Raw genomic sequence first — 18,847 nt, forward strand, 5'->3', positions numbered from 1 at the left:
CTCCTGTCTAATGACCTTTATACAGAACAAAGCATAATCAGTGGGTATTAACAATTAATAAATTTCTTGTATCAAGTTAAAAAGTGTGCACATATTTGTGCCATAAATATTTAAAGATGTCCTTATTGTCCTTATTTTAAATGTCCTTTTGTAGCAAGTTTTGAAATAAAAAGCCTTTCTTTCCAGCTGGTGGCTGTCCAGAGCATTTTCCTATCCTATTCATTGTAACTCTCTGAAATAGAGTATTATGGATTTAGACATGTGCATTTGCTTTTCAGTGTACAAAGTTTTCCTGGGAAACTATCACAGGAGGAAATCATAATGCTCACTGATGTAGGAATTCTCTCACTATTTCTTACTTCTGCATTTAGAGTTTAAAATCTGTTCTGATTTTGTAATAAAATGCTAATATAAGGGGGAGCTTCATCCCCTTGTCTATACGGTCACCACTTGTCTTCAAAAGAAGACATGTAATACATTGAACTTCAGTGCATTTGTTTCACTGCTGAAGTAAATGCTCAGTCCTTCTAATGTTGTATAAAGGTCTTGATACATTAAAGTTCTTTCACCAGCATGTGTTTTAGAATGAAGAATTATATATGAGATGCAGACAATTTTGGTTGGTTACTGTTATCTGTTATTGGTCTAAACCAAAGGTCTGAAAAGAGGCCAACATTTTTTAGTGTTTTTCAAAACATTAACACATTAATCTAGTTCTGATGTGTTAGCAGCATTGCAAAGTACAGTAAGGGAGTTGTAAAAAAACATGAGGGAATATTGAAGTCTTTAATTTTATACTTTCTGATTTTTTGTCCTAGCTGAAGATTTAGAACATATCAATGCATCTTGTATCACACATGCTACAGTAAGACTCAGTGCCTATTTAGTGCTCTTGCTAGAAAACCAAACAAAATAAAAATGCCTTAATGTTCTTAGTTGGTATTCTAACACTGTATCCTGCAGGAATAAAACCAGTTGCTTTTGCTGATTGAACTGTTACATCCCTTCTTCACCTCCTTTGGTAATTTTTGAAGTGTCTGTTTTTTATCATCTGTAAGATAAAGAGGTTACTAGAATACTTGATATTTGTAATTATGCAGAGCCTTTCATGTGAAGAAAACTAACACTTGACTGAGTTTAAATGCATAATCTTTCCCCATAACTTTAGGGACTTCAGCCTTGTTCCTTTCTAGACGTCTTGGCTTTTCACTTGTGATGCATTCCTGATGATCAAGTACTTGCTCTTTACTGCAGCTGAAATGCAGCAGAGCCATTATTAGAAATAATGGAATTATTAGGATAATTAGAATAATGGAATATTTTCTACATGTGCATTTGTTCAAATCAAATATGATTTGAACCTCCTTGGGGCTTCTGAGTGCTGTTGCAGTAAACATTGCTTATTGTCTGGAGTGGATGGGGAAATTGGATGATTCCAGTAAATGCCATCAACGAATTCCTTCTGAGAGAAATGTCATTGATGTGATAAGGGAAATAACTAGGTGTGCTTTGATTAAAAACAGAAGTCCATGAAGAACATGGCATTATATCTCCCTGCTCTACTGTAAAAAGCATGAGAGTCTTGTGACTGTCTGAATAGAGTAGCCATGCGGTGGTAGGTTCCACCCCTTGCTGTGAGTCTCTAAAATAACCCAACATTTTTTGAATAAGCAAGGGAACAGTAACTTCACCCTTTATTAGAATAGCTCACTTACAGTTTCAGAAATGGCATTTGAAAACCGTTTTGCTGAAATGCCAAATGTTGGGTTTTCTACTTGGGAGCCACAAAGAAACCTACCTTTCAGAGATGAAAGAAAAAATGTGTTAAAACAACATTTAGCTTGTTTTCAGTCAAGCAGATTGTCTTGCAGTTCAGACTTCTAAACCAGGCCATAACACCAGTGATGTGAAAATCTGTGTTTGGCAACTGTTTAGACATTGGGAATTTTTTTTCCAGTCTTTAAAATAGCAAAAGGTTTTTCTGTGAAATAACTTCTACCTGAGCATGTGTGAAAACAGTGTTCAGCTGTCTTCCAGCCTACCTTGTACATGTGACTTAGCAAGTGTAATTGATCAGCATTTATAAAGCATGCACACCTTTTTTTTTTCTGATTATAGTTGAATTGTTGAATTCAAGTTGAACTTTGCATTTAAGTGGAGCATGTAACGGAGTGGGAAGAAGAGAGATGCATCAAAAGAAGTTCTTTAAGCACTGACATTATTAAAATACAAATAAATACAAAGTCTCCTACAAAAGTATTGTAAGGGAAATTAAAAATCAGGCCAATTCAGAGCTTTCTGAGGCTGCAGTGATTCATTTAAATATACGCGTTGTGTTCAGGACAGTTGCATAGTCAACAGATGCAGTCATGACAAGATGCATTTGACATTGTATTTGTATATACTTTAGTAAGAAGCATTAATGGATATTTATATATGGGTGTTTATCCACAGAAAGGAAAATAAGTAACCCAAGAACCTGTGGGACCACAGGAGGAGGACATGAGGACCTGTAAAATTTTCAAAGTCTTACAGAAAGTCACAAAAAAGAAAATATTTTTTCCTCAAATTCCTGTTGCCATGAATGGCTCCATTCATTTTAGCAAATTTTGATAGAACACAAAGGAATTGCAACATGTGCAAATAATAAAACTCCTTGTTTAACAATAACTCTTCTCTCCCTAAACTTCAGCATATGTGATGGCATCATTTTGTATGTGGAGAAAGGGTGGAGTTAACCTATTGACTTTGGCTGTATGTAAATTTATGTTGGCATGAAATATCCAGCAGAGAGGTAGGAGACATTTCAGGGTTTTTTCCAAATGGCATTACTGTTTCCTATCCTCCATTCCCATACCTTCCCAAGAAAAGTTTTATTTCTCTTCATTTTCCTTCACTGAGTGACTCATCTCCCAATTCTGTCTTTCCGTCGTCTTGTCCCTCCCAGTTTATTTTGGATTCTGGTATATGCTGTTCTTCAGCTCCGTGGCTATTCATATTCTGCTGTGGTAATGATGATAACCAGTTCCAACAAAAATAACACTTAAGAAAGCAGGGTTTGTCACAGCTACCGTAACTCACTTGAGCACAAATGACTTACTTGGCAGCAATAGCAGAATAGTTAATTGAACATCTTAGTGATAGAAAAAATAAAAATCAAAAAGTATATATGTTTTGGATTACTCAGATGCACGAAATATGTAAACAGTTAGGACCAGTGCTTTATGAAGAGTATGTAATGAGCCGACGAATGAATCGGATTCATTTCAACCAAGCAGTGTATGTCTATGCAGGTTCTTTGCCTGCTATTCTTTCTTCATTGCCCTTCTGTGTTGGATATCTTTAGTTTCTTACTCTTTCTCTTCCTTCTTTGAGGTCTGATGCCAACCTGATAATTGTGAACTTGACAAGCTTTAAGAGAAACTCTTGTTTCTTAATTAAATAGACCTTATTTTCTTGTTAAAGAGAGAAAACTGCATGGCACATGCTTTTATGGAAAGAAATAAATCACAGATAATAACAACAACAGCAATAGGACTCCTAAATCACAAAATAGCAGTGTCCACAATTTTATTATACCCACAAATGTCAGTTAACCTTGGCAATGAAACTGAATGACTTTTTTCAAAGCATAGGCTACTTGATACGGCTCAACCCTAATTTTGTTATTGACAGCAGGTTTGGATGTTAAAATACAGGGATGGCATTAATTAAAATAAGGATGCTTAAGTCTTAATGACCATTCTGAACTGAGAATGCCACCCCATAATGGTGGCATGGTAATTGTGATGAGATAGGCACTAATGAGACTACAAGACACAATATTTGAAGCTGTTTCTTACCACACCCTAGTAGCAGATAATAATGCATGGAAAATATGTTGCAGTACTCCTTCACGGTTGCACTGTAGATACTAACAGCTATGATGTGGGTCCTTTTAACTAATTAAAACCTCCTTTTCCCATTTTCTTTTTAGAACTGATACAAATTAAATTGTACATGCAAGAAAAACAGCAGCATGTGCATGTGCTTCTATGTTTGTAATTGCCCTATGCACTTTTCCCAAAATGTAGTAAATGGAGGAAAAAGATGGTCAGTTAATGGACACAAAGATTTTTTTTTTAAAGATGTGGTAGTATGCAGTCTCTTGTTTTTTAAATTTTATAAAGTAATGTCTGATTGTCTGCATCTTGCTTTCCTGTATGTAGCACCTCTGTCTAATAATTCCTGATTTTTTTAAAAAATATTTTGTTTTTATTTTTTGCTTGTAGGATGGTCGTTTGCGAGTAAATGATCAGCTTGTTGCAGTAAATGGGGAGTCACTTCTGGGCAAGTCAAATCATGAGGCTATGGAAACACTGAGGCGCTCCATGTCCATGGAGGGGAACATTCGTGGGAGAATCCAGCTAGTAGTTCTCCGAAGACTAGAGGTGCAGACAGAGGTGAAGCAGTAAATGCATTTGTTAGATAAATGTATTTCCAGTCCCAATGTTTTTGCATACAAGAGATGATGGCTAAGGACTTGGTGTCAGAGAGCTCCTCCTGGCAGAATGAATTCTTGACTTCTTGGAGTTAGGATTCACACAGTGTTTCTAGTTGATATCTCCTGGTCTTGCTGTTCCTGTTGAGACCAGGCTAAAAGTTGCCTCTTTTAATTTGACAGGCATTAGAACAAAAGCAAATGTGATCCTAAAAAGGGTTAATATTAATGTGTTGATGTAGTTTTGACTACCTGCTACTTCCTCAAGGCAATAGCTGGGATACAGGTGACTAGAATTCTTCTGATTTCATTTGTTGTCATGATCAGAGACCTTAATATCTTAGTGTGACTTGGATTTTACTTCACTCTTGCTTTTTCAGTTTCATTAGTATTTTAATTCACTCTGCTTTTTTGTGTGTGTTCTTCTGGTCCTGTCCTGTCCCCCCACCTTTTTTCTTTTCTTTTTTTTTTGACCTTCAGGGAATTAATATTTCACTTTCCCTGGTCAGATGAAGGCCACCCCTTCAGGATGGGTTTGAGTTGATTAACATAAAACTTGCTTAAATAAGATTACAAAATTAAAAAAGGAAGACATTTTAATGGTTATGTTTTCTAGACCTCATATAAATTGATGTTTGCCAATCACTTATTCTGAAAAAGATTGGGTTTGTGATCTCTCTTGCTCGCTCTCTTTCATGCATGCATGCTCATCTGCATACTCTTTCTTCATCTTTACATAGATAATATGTATGTACGTATACGGGCTGCTCTTCCTACTCACCCCAGTTTTAATTTTGACACTCGAGTAAATATTTTAATAGTTTTTCAACATCTGTACAGTTCCTTAAAATAAAAATACTTACAGGTGGATTTGTGGTGTAAAAGAATGTAATAAATCCCATTATAGAATTCCAAGAGATTATTTCAAGCTTCTTATTTAATAAGCATTGCTGGAACATTTTAAAATGTTGAGAACAATCATGTTTGTGGGTGTATTTGCATAAAATATCAGAGGGCGGAAGAGAATGCAGGTATCTCTTTAGTATAATTAACTCTTAATATTTTCCTGATAATTTTCTATTTGATTTACTACCATCACTGATTGATTGAGAAATAGATTTAGAAGTATATTACTTTCCAAACATTATGTTCTAACTTTGTTGGGAGGACACTTTGCAAAAGCCTCACTGACGTCAGTCATGCCAGGAAAATATGGAAAATATTCATTAGCTATTCTGGAATATGTTAGAGGAAAACACATTTTTGCTTTCCCTTTCTATGTGACATAGCATTATGCTGTAAGGAAGTATTATAAAGTGTATGTTACATTTATTGTGCGCTTTTGTGACATAAGAAAGATAGCTCACCTTCAAATAAAGCTCATTCCTGCAAGTTTTCTTCATTTAACAGAAGCCAAATTTTTTTTTTAAAACTTCCAATCAAACATCAGATTGAGCTAATAAAAGTATGAGGCTGCTTTTTATAGTTAAGTGTATAGTGTTGTATATTATCCAGATGTATGAAAGAGGTAAATAGTCTTGACTCATGCCGTATGAATAATGCATAATGAGGTCTTGATTGAATCAAATTCATTTTAGACAGGAATCAATTTTTATAGGGTACTCTTTAAGTTCAATTGTAATTCCATTTGAGTCTGGAGACCATAGCAGAAACGGGTTGTTGCCCATTCTTTCCTTCCCCAAAACAGCTTCCTGAGTACTGCATCTCAGCTTGGTAGAAGGAGAATATGTTTAGAAATGCATTATTGTTTTTATTGGTCAGGACGCTAATGAAGGTCTTCCATGACAGCTATGTTTTATAAGCTGAATACTCTAATTAGGCTGGTTACTGATCAGTTGTTGGGATATTGATTGTGTCATTTATCAAAGAGCTGGAAAAACAGATTTGTTGTTGCTGTTAATTTAAGGCTCCCTATCCCACTGGGTACAAGTCTCCAATGTAGTCGTAGTTTGGAAGTTGCACGGCTTAATTTAGCCAGCAATATCCATGAGAAAGTAGTAAATGTGGGCCTCGCAATGTAAGGAATCTTATGTAAACTAAAGAATTTCCAGTAACAAGAAGAATCATCATTGTCAGTGGCTGTGTGGTCCGTGTGTTTCTGTACAGAGGTTCAAAATAGCTTTTTCAAATGGCTCATGCTGCACTGAGAAGGAGGAATGTTGCAGATGCTGCCTGTCCACTGAGATTACATTTGTAGCCATATTGTCATGTGAGCATCCCAGCACTACTTTGTGTTCTGAGGTGCATTTTTTGCCATGTTATTATTATTTTTGATTGTTATTATTCTATCATTATTGTTTAAATTTTTGTTTTAGTATATTATTATTATTATTATTAAGCTTGAAAGGCAGATTGCAAGGTGATGTAACACACCATCCTTTCTTACGCATTGGTTTGCAGGGAATCACTTGCCAATGCATTAAACCTCTTGTATCATTTCACAGAGAAAATATATGGGTTAGATACATGCATTTCTTCTGTAGACGTGACTGTGAAATTTAAGGAGTGATGTATTTAGTGTAATGTTTGCTGGCATAATGAACATGCACTTTAAAAATAGAAGCCAATTGGAGGCCCCTTCAAAAAAACAGATCTAAAATCACAGAAACTATAAAGGTTATTTTGAAAACTAGCCATAATATTCCCCTGTGTGGGTTTTCTGTTTTCCCTGAATAACGAGTACAGAAACGTCTTTCTGGGTCTGTCCTAGTTTTAGAAACTGTGATTTTTAATTTTTTTTTTCCTTCCCCTTTTTTCTTTTGAGCAACTGCTCAGGAGAATAAATTAGGCGATATGGCATGTATGGAGGGTGGGAAATGTCTCAAAAGAAAAGCTGACTAGAGGTGTGACAGGAGTTTGTTTAGCTGCTAGCCAGAAGACCTGCTTTTGGGAGTTTGGTGTAACTCCTTACTTGCAAAACTGCTCTAGTGTGTGATCATCAGAACATATGCACTCAGTCTCTGAGAGAAGGGAACCAGCTGGCTGGCAGAAAAATACCATTGGCATTGCCCGTGTTCTTGTGTTGACAATGTCACAAGCTGCCCTCCCAGATGGAGAATTTGAATGAAGCCAGTTGTGGGTCATAAAAAAAACAGTCTTCATTTTTGTGCATCATTCTTAATGATTGTTATTGCTTAGATATTGTCTTATTTCATGGTCAGCAAAACCAGTCATTTTGAAGGTATCTTTCAAGTTCCTCATTTGAAAGGAAGCACTGTACAGTGAACATGTTATGTTATTTGTGCACTGTCTGTAGTGATGGCTGATCTTCTGCATTGTTGAACATGTAATTTTTTTGTTACAATGTGTGGTTCTGTTTTTCCCTTAGGAACGCTCAGACCAGGGAGTCTTTCAAAAATCAGCCCCTGACGGGAGTCACAACTTCGCAGGTGCTTCCCGACGCAATGATACTATTCTTCAGCAATTTGTAACATGCAGTCCTCAAGAAAGAATAAAAGGTAGTCTCTAGATATCCTTCTCTGCTAAAAGAAAATGCTTTATTTTTTTGTCTTTTGACAGCCCCTAGAAAAGCAGTTAATTAGAGTTAAGTGCACACTATGTTACTTTGAGGCTTGAAGATCCAGCCAGGGTGGGAGAGCTGACTCAGAAGTTGTGAATTAGATTCCTGGCACAAATTCCAGTTTAAGTAACAGTTTCTAGCTCGCTGCCCCAACACGTAAGGTTGGATAAAAAACAAATGATGAGTGCAAAATATATGTTGTCAAAATGTTTATTTTCTATATATCTTTAATTAGAGTGCAATGATTTTTGCATTGAATTCTTAGATTATGTCCCAGGTTATTATAAGCTAAATGAATTTATACAAAAGCATGATATTCATAAAGTACGCTTGCTTATTTTAGACTTAGAGGTAAAATTTGTTCAAAGGTTAGAAACATTCCCTTAATTTACAAATTGGAATTATATTAATGAACTCATTAAAAAAAATTAGGTACACGTGTACATTGTACAAAGAAAAGCTAGATGTATGAGCATATGCAAGCATGTAAGGAAGAGCTTTTAAGACCACTTATTTTCCTGTCTTCTTTCATTTCTGATGGCATACTGTACTGTCTGTCCAATTTGCACCTGACTCAGCAAGGTACTAGTTATTTGAAAAGTTTAAGTATTTGAGATGGTCTTGACCCCTGTCCTTTTAAGTGTGTTCTTATCCTTCAAGCCAAGCACATACTTAAATACCTTCTGGTAGGAAAAAAAAGATTTTCTTTTATGTAGTTGAATTATGCATGATGTCTCCCACTTCCCTAGACAGCTGTGGAATCTGGGTGGCCTACAAAAAGTAATTTTATAGGCTGCTGTGATGACTGTGTGGGCTACTTTTAAGCAAAACCAAAGAGCCCAATCTGTAAAGCTCAAGAGAAACTCCCATGTAATTTAGAGGTAAATCTTTTGTGTTTTCTTCAATATTTTGATAGTGTGACTCCAGGCAAAGAATTGGATATAGACTCAAGCACTGTGAATATGTAAATATTCAAAGATCAGACCCTTTTGTTGAGATCTACCTTCTGTTTCTCTTGTATGGAATTTACACTGATTCTGTAGTTACAGGAGAAAAGGGTCATCCTCGGAGCTAGCCTGCCCTAGAGGATGTCAGTCATTGCCAAAGGATAAGAAAACAGCAAATACCTTTAACCGCTTTCTTAAAAAACATATAAGCAAATGCTCTGGAGCCATTGATACAGGTTGATGGCAACAGGTAACTTGTCACCTAAATAAAGTTCAAAACAAAGTATGTGGAAGAGCTATACTTTCAGATAAGGATTTTCCAACTGCAATCCAGAAATCAGGATGACTAGTTTGCAGCTCATTCATAAAATCATTTTCAATAGACATCTTTTTAATTAACAAATGATGATAAGAAGGCGTTATAGCAAAAAAAATGGGATGGCATCAGAAGAGAATGTGTGTTGGATGTGGAAAGGATGCTCTGGAGTGCTGCTGAGGGCTATTGTCAGGGAGGGTTTGGCATGGCTGGGTCTTCCCAGCTGTGGCCTGGGAGCGGTTTGGAATTAGAGTCAGTGGACAACAAGTGACAAAGACATTTCTAGCACTTACTAAAAGCATCCCTGTATTGCAATTTCGGTTGAAGATTTGGCATTTGATGAGTAAAATTTAAGTGATCTTAATGGAGAACTGCACAGGTGCTTTCAGCAGTAGGGTGTCTGCAGTAGGGCTAATTTTCTTGGTGAAAGACACTTTAGGCTTACAGTAGTCCTGTACGTTGTAGAAATCTTTCTCTAATTTTGAAGTCATAGTATTAATTATTGTTGAGCTAATACTTATTCTACTTTCGATATGAGCTTGTCACTTATTTCCAGTCACTGGTTCAAAAATTTTTTTGCACTGTTTCTTGTAAAGTTTTGTCCTCAGTATTTCAAGGCATCTGTAAAGGCAAAACTCTATGCCTATGCACAAGCCTCATTTAACTGACTTATGAACTTTAGGTTGTGTGTCTGTTTAAGGATGTGAGTCACAGACATGGTGAGCTTCTTGTGACAGGCACGAACAGTCCCTTGTACTCTTATGGTGTACTATCCAGATCTTGTATGTAGAAGTACAGCTGGTGCATTTTTGCAAAGAATAATAAAAGATAGAAGAGATTTTTAATGTAATACAGGATCTAATGTAAGAATTTAATGACGGGAGCTGTATTATGTTTAATAAAATGTCACTTTCTCAATTAAAGTTTTCTAATAAGTTATTTCCAGTATCATTCACTGCTCCTACCAATAAAATTCTTATAAAATCTCAGCAAAAATACACTGAAGCTTGGCCTGCTAATATTGCTGTCTGTTTTAAGAGTCTTTTTTATTATGCGTGAGCAAGAAAAACTAATGTCTGGGGAAAAGTGGTTATAGCCAAAACATTACATTTTGTCTTGCCTGTGGATATTTAAATAAAGGGGGAGGGGATACTGATCCAATATTGAAATGCCAGTGTTTGTTCTATTTTTGCATGAATAATACTTGCTGCCTTCAGGTCCTCACTTCTTTTGCTGCCAAGCTGTTGCACAGATTCAGTGTTTTTTAGAACAACCTCTTTGAGAACTGATACTTCAGTGCCAGCAGCTTTACATTCCTGGTGTTGAAAGATTACTGGAATGTGTTTCATTAGAGGTTCTTATATATTTCTTATAACCCTACATTATAAATGGTTATAGGGGAAATGCTGTCATCTTTCTGGTTAAGTAGTAGAATAATCATAAACTCTCTCTGCTACCATAGACTGCCAAGTCTTCATGGTTGTACAAGCACCTCTGTTTTCATACATGTGTGGTAATGTCAAGATAGAAAATTAAGAAGTGAAATTTTAAGTTAATGTTTAAATTTTGCTTGTAAACATTACATGTATCTTATAGACAGACTCAATTATTTGCTCTCCTAAACTGTAAATTCAGTACATTTTGTTTAGTGGCTTAGCTGTTCCTCTGATCTCTCTGCATCTGTTAAGATCATTTTGTGAGGTCTTGAACATGGAGCCAGTGACTGCCTCTTACATTAAATTCTCTCACTCTTTTGCTCCTGCTCCCATTTTGCTGGGAGCTGTAGCCCCTTGTGATCATTTCCGATTTGCTCAGGAAGTCTGAATTTTTTCTGTGTGTACCATTTTTCTGTGTGTACCATTTGTGTACTGCAAGAAAAATGGCAGTGGTAACCTGTCACCAAACAGCCTTTGTGAAATGATGTATCAGTTACTGTGAATCAAAGTTAGTATAACTACACGATATGCTCAATCTCTTGCTGTGGCTGTTGGAGGCTGCGCAAAGAGGGTAAGGTGCAGTGTAGGGTGTGGTGTGATTTCCCACCCCACCCCCCTTCATCAGGCATCTGTTTCCTACTTAGTGTAGTCAGTGATTCAGGGACTTCCTAAATCAAAGGTTCTGTCTGGACCATTGTGCCACTGATACCTCTCTACCTTTTAGTCCATTTCTTAATATTTTTTAAAATTTTGGTTTCGAAAACATCCTCATGGCAATGAGTACCATGATTTAATTGCACAGGAAAAAAATACTACTTTGTGTTTGTCCTAGGTGTGTTACTTGATAGCTACACTGGGTGCCTTCTAGTTACTGTGTATGAGACAGTCAGTGAGAGCTTCATTTTCACCTTATGCATAGCTTTTACAGTTTCCTAGAGTCCTCTTGTATCCCCTTTTATTGCTTCTTACTCTAAACCAAAGAATCCTAGTCCATATTCCTTGTTCGGAATGTTTCTACGTGTGTCCAACTATCTTGCCACCTTTTCAATAGGTTTCTGAATTATTTTACATCCCTTTTCAGATAGGAAGAATGAAACCTTAGATGCTGTTTAAAAACTAGGCACACCATTAACTCCGAGTTCTAGATGGAGTGTTTGGACTTTCCTTGAGGCTCTAAATGTCGTTTCCTCTTGACTTCACTAAGCATATATTCAAAGAACAATCCAGTGCGCTTCTATTGTGTTGTTCCAGAGTGGTAATTGCTAAAGTAATAGCCTTTGTGTATGTGTCAAGAGTTTTCCCCTACCCCCATGTCTATCACATTGCAGTCACTGACAGGGAATTTCACCTGCATTTCCTGCTTAATATCCTGCAGTCTTTTTGCAGAGCTTCATAGTCTGCTTATTTTTGGTAGTTCTGAGTGTTTTTACATAAGTAAATTTCTTCATCTTCCGATTCATCTTTCACATCATTTAATTACATTGAACAGTACGAGTTTCCCTTTGTTCTAAATTCTTTCTTCTATGAGAACCTGCCATTTAGTCCTCATCTCTGTTGTCTGTCCATAAATTGCAACCTGAAAGAATGTGATCATAATGCAAGAAGCCAGTGTGCATATATGTTAGGTAGCATACCTGTTTTCTGTGTCAGATGGGCAATAGATACTTCTAAGGTCTTGTTAGAAGTTTTCTCCTCATCTGCTTGCCTTTGCTTTCTTCTGATGACATTCTCACTTTTGACAGAGTTTGAACTATTTCTTATCTTTCTGATCTTTAGGAGGCTATCCAGCCAATAGGAGTTTTATAGGATTCCTGAGCTAATAGCGTGGGTTTGTTTGGTCCTTTTTTGTTCGTTTGCTTTTAGGGAACTATCTCAGTGCTCTTGCCGTCTGCCTTGATCCCCTCCTTGTAAACCCTTTTTCTCTCAGGTGAGATTAGTACTTTTACGCAGGATTGTGCAAAAAGACTAGCAACATTCAATGCAACAGAACAGGTCACGTGGCAGTGTGGTATGTCAGTATTGTTAAATTGCTTACCTGCCATTGAAGCCCAAGAATTATTAAGTGTCCATATTTCCTGTTAAGTTTTGGAGGGGTGAAGTCATGTTCTATATTGAAAAATGTAGGGACTTCTTACAAGACTAGAGCTTTAGATTGAGAGGTGAATTTACAGTACAATAATGAACTGGTCTACAGCAGACACAGCAATCATATTAAATACTGCAGGTATGTAAGTGTTGTTGCTTAGCAAACCACTGAATGGTTTAATTGAGTAGTTCATGGATTTTTTTCATCCAAAGTAATTTTCTGGTGTGAGTTGAATGCCTTTTGTAAAGGTAAAGAAGGAATTACCCAAATGGTAGGAAAATGAAGACTATAATTCAGAAACGCGTCTTTCTTCTCTTGCCATGGGATAACAGAAATTTTTCTTTTTCTTAACTCTTTGCTGAGAATGTGGTTCTCTTCTGTACATGAAAGGTAAATGCTCCCCATCAAAGGGCATGAAAGCATGAACCTACAATCAGTTAGGATGCAGCTATGTAGAAGTGAAAATCCACTCAAATGGAGTAAAGCAATTTGTACCTTGCACTCAACTTCACTATAAGCACAAAGTTTCCCTATATTTATCTTTAATTATGCATATGCAAATCTGAAAATCAGCTCTTCAGGAAATCCCAAGGGGTATATTTTCTGCTTGGTGTGATTTTAATTCTAGTTTAGTTTAGGGATTTGAATAATTTGTGACTCACTTCAGTATTGCTTTGAGGCCTTCCAGTCCAGTCATTGATCAGTGAACTGGTATAATGTACTTGTTTCTGCAGTTTATTTAACCTCTTTTTCAATTTTATTTCAGAGTTGCCAGTGTCTGATCATGGCAATGATGAAAACGAAACCCCTCCACCTCTCCCACCGCATCCCAGTGAGGATCTGCTGAATGAGGATTATAATCATAGGTTGGACTTTGTCTATTCTTAATAGTTACAGCCCTAATTGCTCATTAGTGGTTATGAAAGTAGTTCTAATTGATTTTAAAATCACTTTTTATTTTGTAAAAATTTGTACCACTATTTTTAGTTGCCTGGATGATCATTTAATAGAAGCTGGGAATGTTATTTTAGCATTTAGTGCAACATCCATTTCAATTGTTCATAAGCTGCAGTATGCCTGCTATCCATGGTATATGGATCACAATACCCAGCATGTGTTCAGTAAAACAAAAAGAATCCCAAAACATAATCCCAATTTATAAAAACAAAAAAGTTATTTTAAAACTATACCAATAGTTTTGGTGATATGTGTAGATGTAGTGCCTGAAGTCTCTTAAAGCTTTAAAAGTTCTAGCCAAATTCAGTTTGTAGGAAACTGAATCTTCCTACGCGGCATGTCAGCCAAAGACATTCTTGAGGTTACAAAATGAAGCTTCAGTAAGTTTGAACATTGAAGTGTGTAGGGGAAAAACAAATGGACCCTTTACCGGTTGTAAATGCACTGGGTAGATTTTTCAGATATTTTAAGAATACCTTTTGTAAAGACTGGTATGTTTGATGGCGGCTACAAGCTTTAATTTCCTTAGTAAATACGGAAGTTTGGAAGTGCAGAAAAAAGTGTAAACATGTTGAAGTTCATGATGGCATATACTTTGTCTTTCTCAAGCAGCACAGGATTCAAATCAAAGTATCATTTCAACCTATCATACTTCTGATGCTGAAAATTCAATGTTGAACACTTTACTAATTTTGTATGTATTCAGTTTTGATAGTCATGCAACTGTTTTATTGTAAAGATATTAGGAAAGTATACATTTCAACTAAAAACTGAGCCGTACTTCTGTCCTTGTGTGCATGGATGTGATTAAAAGCTACCCTTTAAATGATAGGCTGCATGTAGTATCAAAGAGTGGATATATTTTATTATGGATACCTTGAATTCTTCAAGCAATGAAGACTCTTGTAACTATTTTGTTTTTGCTAACATAGAGTAATTTCACTAGTGTAATTTTATAGTATCTGGTCTGCCAGGCAGGTATGTATGACATTGCAAACAAACAAAAGTCTACATAGACTAATGGAACTATGCATTAAATTCTCACTTGCAGTTGTTTGCTAGAATTGGTACCTAATTTTTCAACAAGCTGGGAGCAAAAACATTAAATGATAACGATGTATTAAAATGATGATGAATTTACAGGCCCTTTCTCCCACCCTGACTTTTTTCCAGTGTTGTATTGGTTTTCTGTTTGGAACTTAAGTTTTGTCGAAATTGAATTGCTGTGTCAAGTTACACTGATTTCACTGAAATTGCGTTTCAGCAAAAAACTGGGGAAAGTGTTGTGGCACTGTAAAACTAAACCTTTTGATTGAACAGTTTGGAAATAAATGTTTTTAATTTTGGAACTGCTTTTTGGTTTTAGAGCATTTAAAATAATAATATGTGTTTCTAATTGAAAAGAGACATGGAAGACTTCAAATGCATTGCAGTGAGGTGTTTTGACTCCTCACAGGTGAAAGTTACTTTGAGTTTCACTCAGGTGGATTTTTGAAATGTTTAGATATTTGCCTAACTTGAAGTAAAATAATTAAAAAAAAACCCACCAAACAAACCACAAAAAACCCACAAACAACCAAACCACAATACCCTGAAATTCTTCAGAGTGTTATGGCACCTCCAGGCTCCAGCCTCTACAGAAATGGTACAAGGCTGTAAAATCACCTTATATTAGCAAATGAAGTAGAACTGAACCAGGTGCATTGGTAATATTTTTCCAACTTTCTGCAGCATGTTATTTGGAAATGCAGTGGTTAAATAGAACTAGCAAAATGCTTAAAAAAAAAAAAATTTTAAAAATTGGTATGTTCCTCTTTTCTTCTGCTAAATAAAATATGAATTGTTTAAAAGCAATTATCACTAAGCATTTACATTTATATTTGCACCCATGATGAAAAACAAGTGACTGGATGTGTTAAGTCTCAAAAAAGAAAGTTGAGGATCAGTAACTGATTTTAAAATGCATGGCTGTAAGCAACTGGAGAAAGAAACACATGTATGTATATTTGTGCATGCTTTATTTAGTTGACTTGTGTTTTGAACTGGTATCTAACTATTTTACGTGTCTTTTTTTTTTTTTTTTCCTCCTGCAGCCCTATCATAAATTCAGCAGTGCATTTAGCAGATCAGCACATCAACTTCAGATCTTTGACACCAGCCAAGCAGTCTGAATCAATTAATCTGAAAGCCTCAAAAAGCATGGATCTGGGTAAGAAGGGGTGGGGTGACATACAGGTCAGCTTTTTAGCCTTAGCCCATCTGCACCATCTCTGTTTCTTGCTTTTGTTTCTTAAACACAAACATCGGGGATTAAGTTCTGCAGAGGAAGTACGGTCATGGGGACAATGGTCAGCCTCCTGTAGCATCTAATTGCAAATATCCTTTTTATTGAAGCTGAAGAAAGGTCTTTTTTTTTTTTCCTTTTCTTTTTCTTAAAGGCCATTCTATCCATTGTATTGAAATCTTAGCTGAAGAAGAGGGAGCATTTGTAAAAATGAGCAGAAAGAATTGTAGTACTAGTTTTATGTGTCTAAAAAATATAGCAAAACAGCAATAACAAAAGTCATTTTATTATAGAATATAAATGATTGCAAAACTACACTGGACAACAGCTAACTTTCCTAAGACAAGTTGTATATTTCTTCATTGACAATGACAAACACAGGCAATCAAAGTGTTGCAGTAGATCTTTATAAATGCTTGAAGAGTGGTAAGGTTCTGGTCCTTTACCCATCAGTGCTGTGCAGAAAATCTTGCGGAGTGTGTGAAGCAGGAAGTAAATGGCTCTTTCAATACTGGGAAAGCATTTGCAAGTGGAAGATTGAAGGGTTATTGCAGTTGAAAACAGAGTCATGTTTTAATGACAGTTCAAGGAAAAATTCAGAAAGTTCTTAAACCTCAAAGAAAACCAAATAAGCTTTTCTTTTTCCTTCTAATTCTTCTTTGTGGCACTCATTCTTGACGGAGTAACTTTGAGACCTGCCATTAGAATGTCTTTAATCATAGATTTGTGTGTTTTGTTGGATCGGATTTTGTACACCATTAATAGATAATGATTAATTTCATATATAGTTTCAAGGTAGCTTTGTGGTGGTGCTAATTTTTTTTTTTTTCTTGAAATGCTCTAGATTGGTCTAAGTTTTTGTATTGTTGATTTTTATTGTCATCTTAATGTAATATTTTAATGTAACTTAAAATGTGTGTACTCCTTTAATGGAGTGTAAGGAAAGTCAAACAGTTAGTAATGCAGGGTAAGAATGGCTAAGAATTCATTTAGGGGAGTTCTTAAGGCAGAATTTTAAAGCTACTGCGTGACCAGACCAGAAATTCATCCTTTTGCAGTTCTGTTCCACTGTTTTGACAAAGAGTTAATGCATTAGATTTTTTTTTTTAAGAATGGAAATGCTCCTCAACAAAGGAATGAGTTTACAAACTTGAGTCAAAACGTATATTGTATGTAGTCTACTAAAAAAAATAACGTTCAACTTTACTGAATCTTCTTTTAGAAACATTTACTTACAGCTCCCACAGAAGTCACTAGAAAGAATGCTCACAAGCACCAATATAAAATTAGGCAATGGGAGTGCACTTGAGAGCATATTCAGAACTACCAGGTAACTTGTACTTCCTTTTGTCCTGGCTTGTGTTCATTTATATTGTGAGATTCAAATTCGTATAAGCAATCTGCTCTTGACACCCAGAAACAATGCTCTGAGAATGTGTATATTAGTCACTAAATCATAGTGGTTAAAAAATAAAATAAAATAAAATTGGTTACAAAAAATAAAATAAAAATTGGGTACGAATATGTCTTTAAGATCTTTCAAAAATTGTTGCTCATAGAAGGTAACTGTTGAAAACACCCCTTCTGCTATGAAAGTAAAATACAAAAGGGATAATAATCAGTCTGATGTGATGCCCTAATGTTTTATCCTTCTCATATATGGTGATGCGAAGATAAATCTATTACCTGAGACAGTCATTTAAACAACAGGAGGGACTGCGAAAGACCCGCACACATCCTGTGTTATATAAATAACAATGCATGAAGTAAAATTGCTTGCATGTAGCTTGGCAAATAAAGAAGCTGAGAAAGATGAAAGCTAGGACCGTTTGTAGTCGTTCTCTAGCAAGCAGTGCAGTACCATGTTCAACTTTCCACCTTTTGAAAGATTTTAAGCAGAAGGTTCTGACTGGAAGGGTAAAAGGAAAAGAAACATGAAAATCTTAAGTGAAGTAACTGCAATATAAAATGCTTCTAATGCAAATAAAATCCCAATAATTTGGTATACAAAACTGTGCTTCCAAATAGAGCATTCATATAATGCACACTCCAAAATGGATTTTGGGGAAAGGAAAATAATTTCTTAGTTTGTTTTTATATTTCGCTCATTACTTAACTGCAGGCATGACCCATAGTAGCTTCTCATCCCAACATGCAGCTGTGTACCCATTATTGATTCCAGTGCACTGTTTGCCACAAAAAAAAGAAAAGATGGGAAGTGCTGCTGCCTTCATCTTCCAGACCCAGAGTTGAGGTTGTGAGAGAGATTTGTTCAGCACCACAGAGGAGCTATGCAGCAGATTTGGTAACAAAGAGGAAGATTCCCCTATCTGAAAATGCTTGTATAACTGCTAGGCCCTCTTTTTCCAGTAGTCATGGGATGCTGTCCACTTTAGTACTTTTTTTTGTTGTTCTCAAGTTCTGCCAATCCCTTCCAAAATAAATCTAACACGGTGAACAGAAAAATCACAGAATTAGAGTCCAGGAGGAGGGCTCTGAGACTTTACAAAATGTGACTTAAATGCAGTTTCTTTCCTTTTAAACCAAGTTGTTTCTGAATTGGATGTCTCCACAGATCTGGGAAGACATAACCAGCCTTTCAGGTTACAAGGTCCAGAAATCACCTGGGTGTCTCTAAACCAGAATAATGCCATGAACTCAGTAGACAACAGAATTTGTGTAATACAGGGCATAAATGTGAAATCTGTACTGCTATTCACTTTTGAAACATTCTACTTTACCTTGAAACATATATAATGTGTCTATTGCCTAATTACAAGGTTACAAAGGCATGGATTAC

The 18,847-nt window shown here is 36.0% G+C and overlaps 1 protein-coding gene across 6 annotated transcripts in view; it reads left to right on the forward strand.

The window, feature by feature from the left end:
- PARD3B (par-3 family cell polarity regulator beta) overlaps window positions 1–18,847 on the forward strand; it is a 433,796-nt gene that overhangs the window by 225,548 nt on the left and 189,401 nt on the right. For all 6 annotated transcript variants that reach the window (XM_069781654.1, XM_069781655.1, XM_069781656.1 and 3 more), the window contains 4 exons: window positions 4,272–4,442; window positions 7,830–7,959; window positions 13,573–13,672; window positions 15,857–15,972. In XM_069781654.1, coding sequence (XP_069637755.1) covers window positions 4,272–4,442; window positions 7,830–7,959; window positions 13,573–13,672; window positions 15,857–15,972 — 517 coding nt within the window. The remainder of the gene's footprint in view (window positions 1–4,271; window positions 4,443–7,829; window positions 7,960–13,572; window positions 13,673–15,856; window positions 15,973–18,847) is intronic.

The sequence above is a fragment of the Haliaeetus albicilla genome, chromosome 4 (genome assembly GCF_947461875.1).
Source record: "Haliaeetus albicilla chromosome 4, bHalAlb1.1, whole genome shotgun sequence".
Classification (NCBI taxonomy): Eukaryota; Metazoa; Chordata; class Aves; order Accipitriformes; family Accipitridae; genus Haliaeetus; species Haliaeetus albicilla.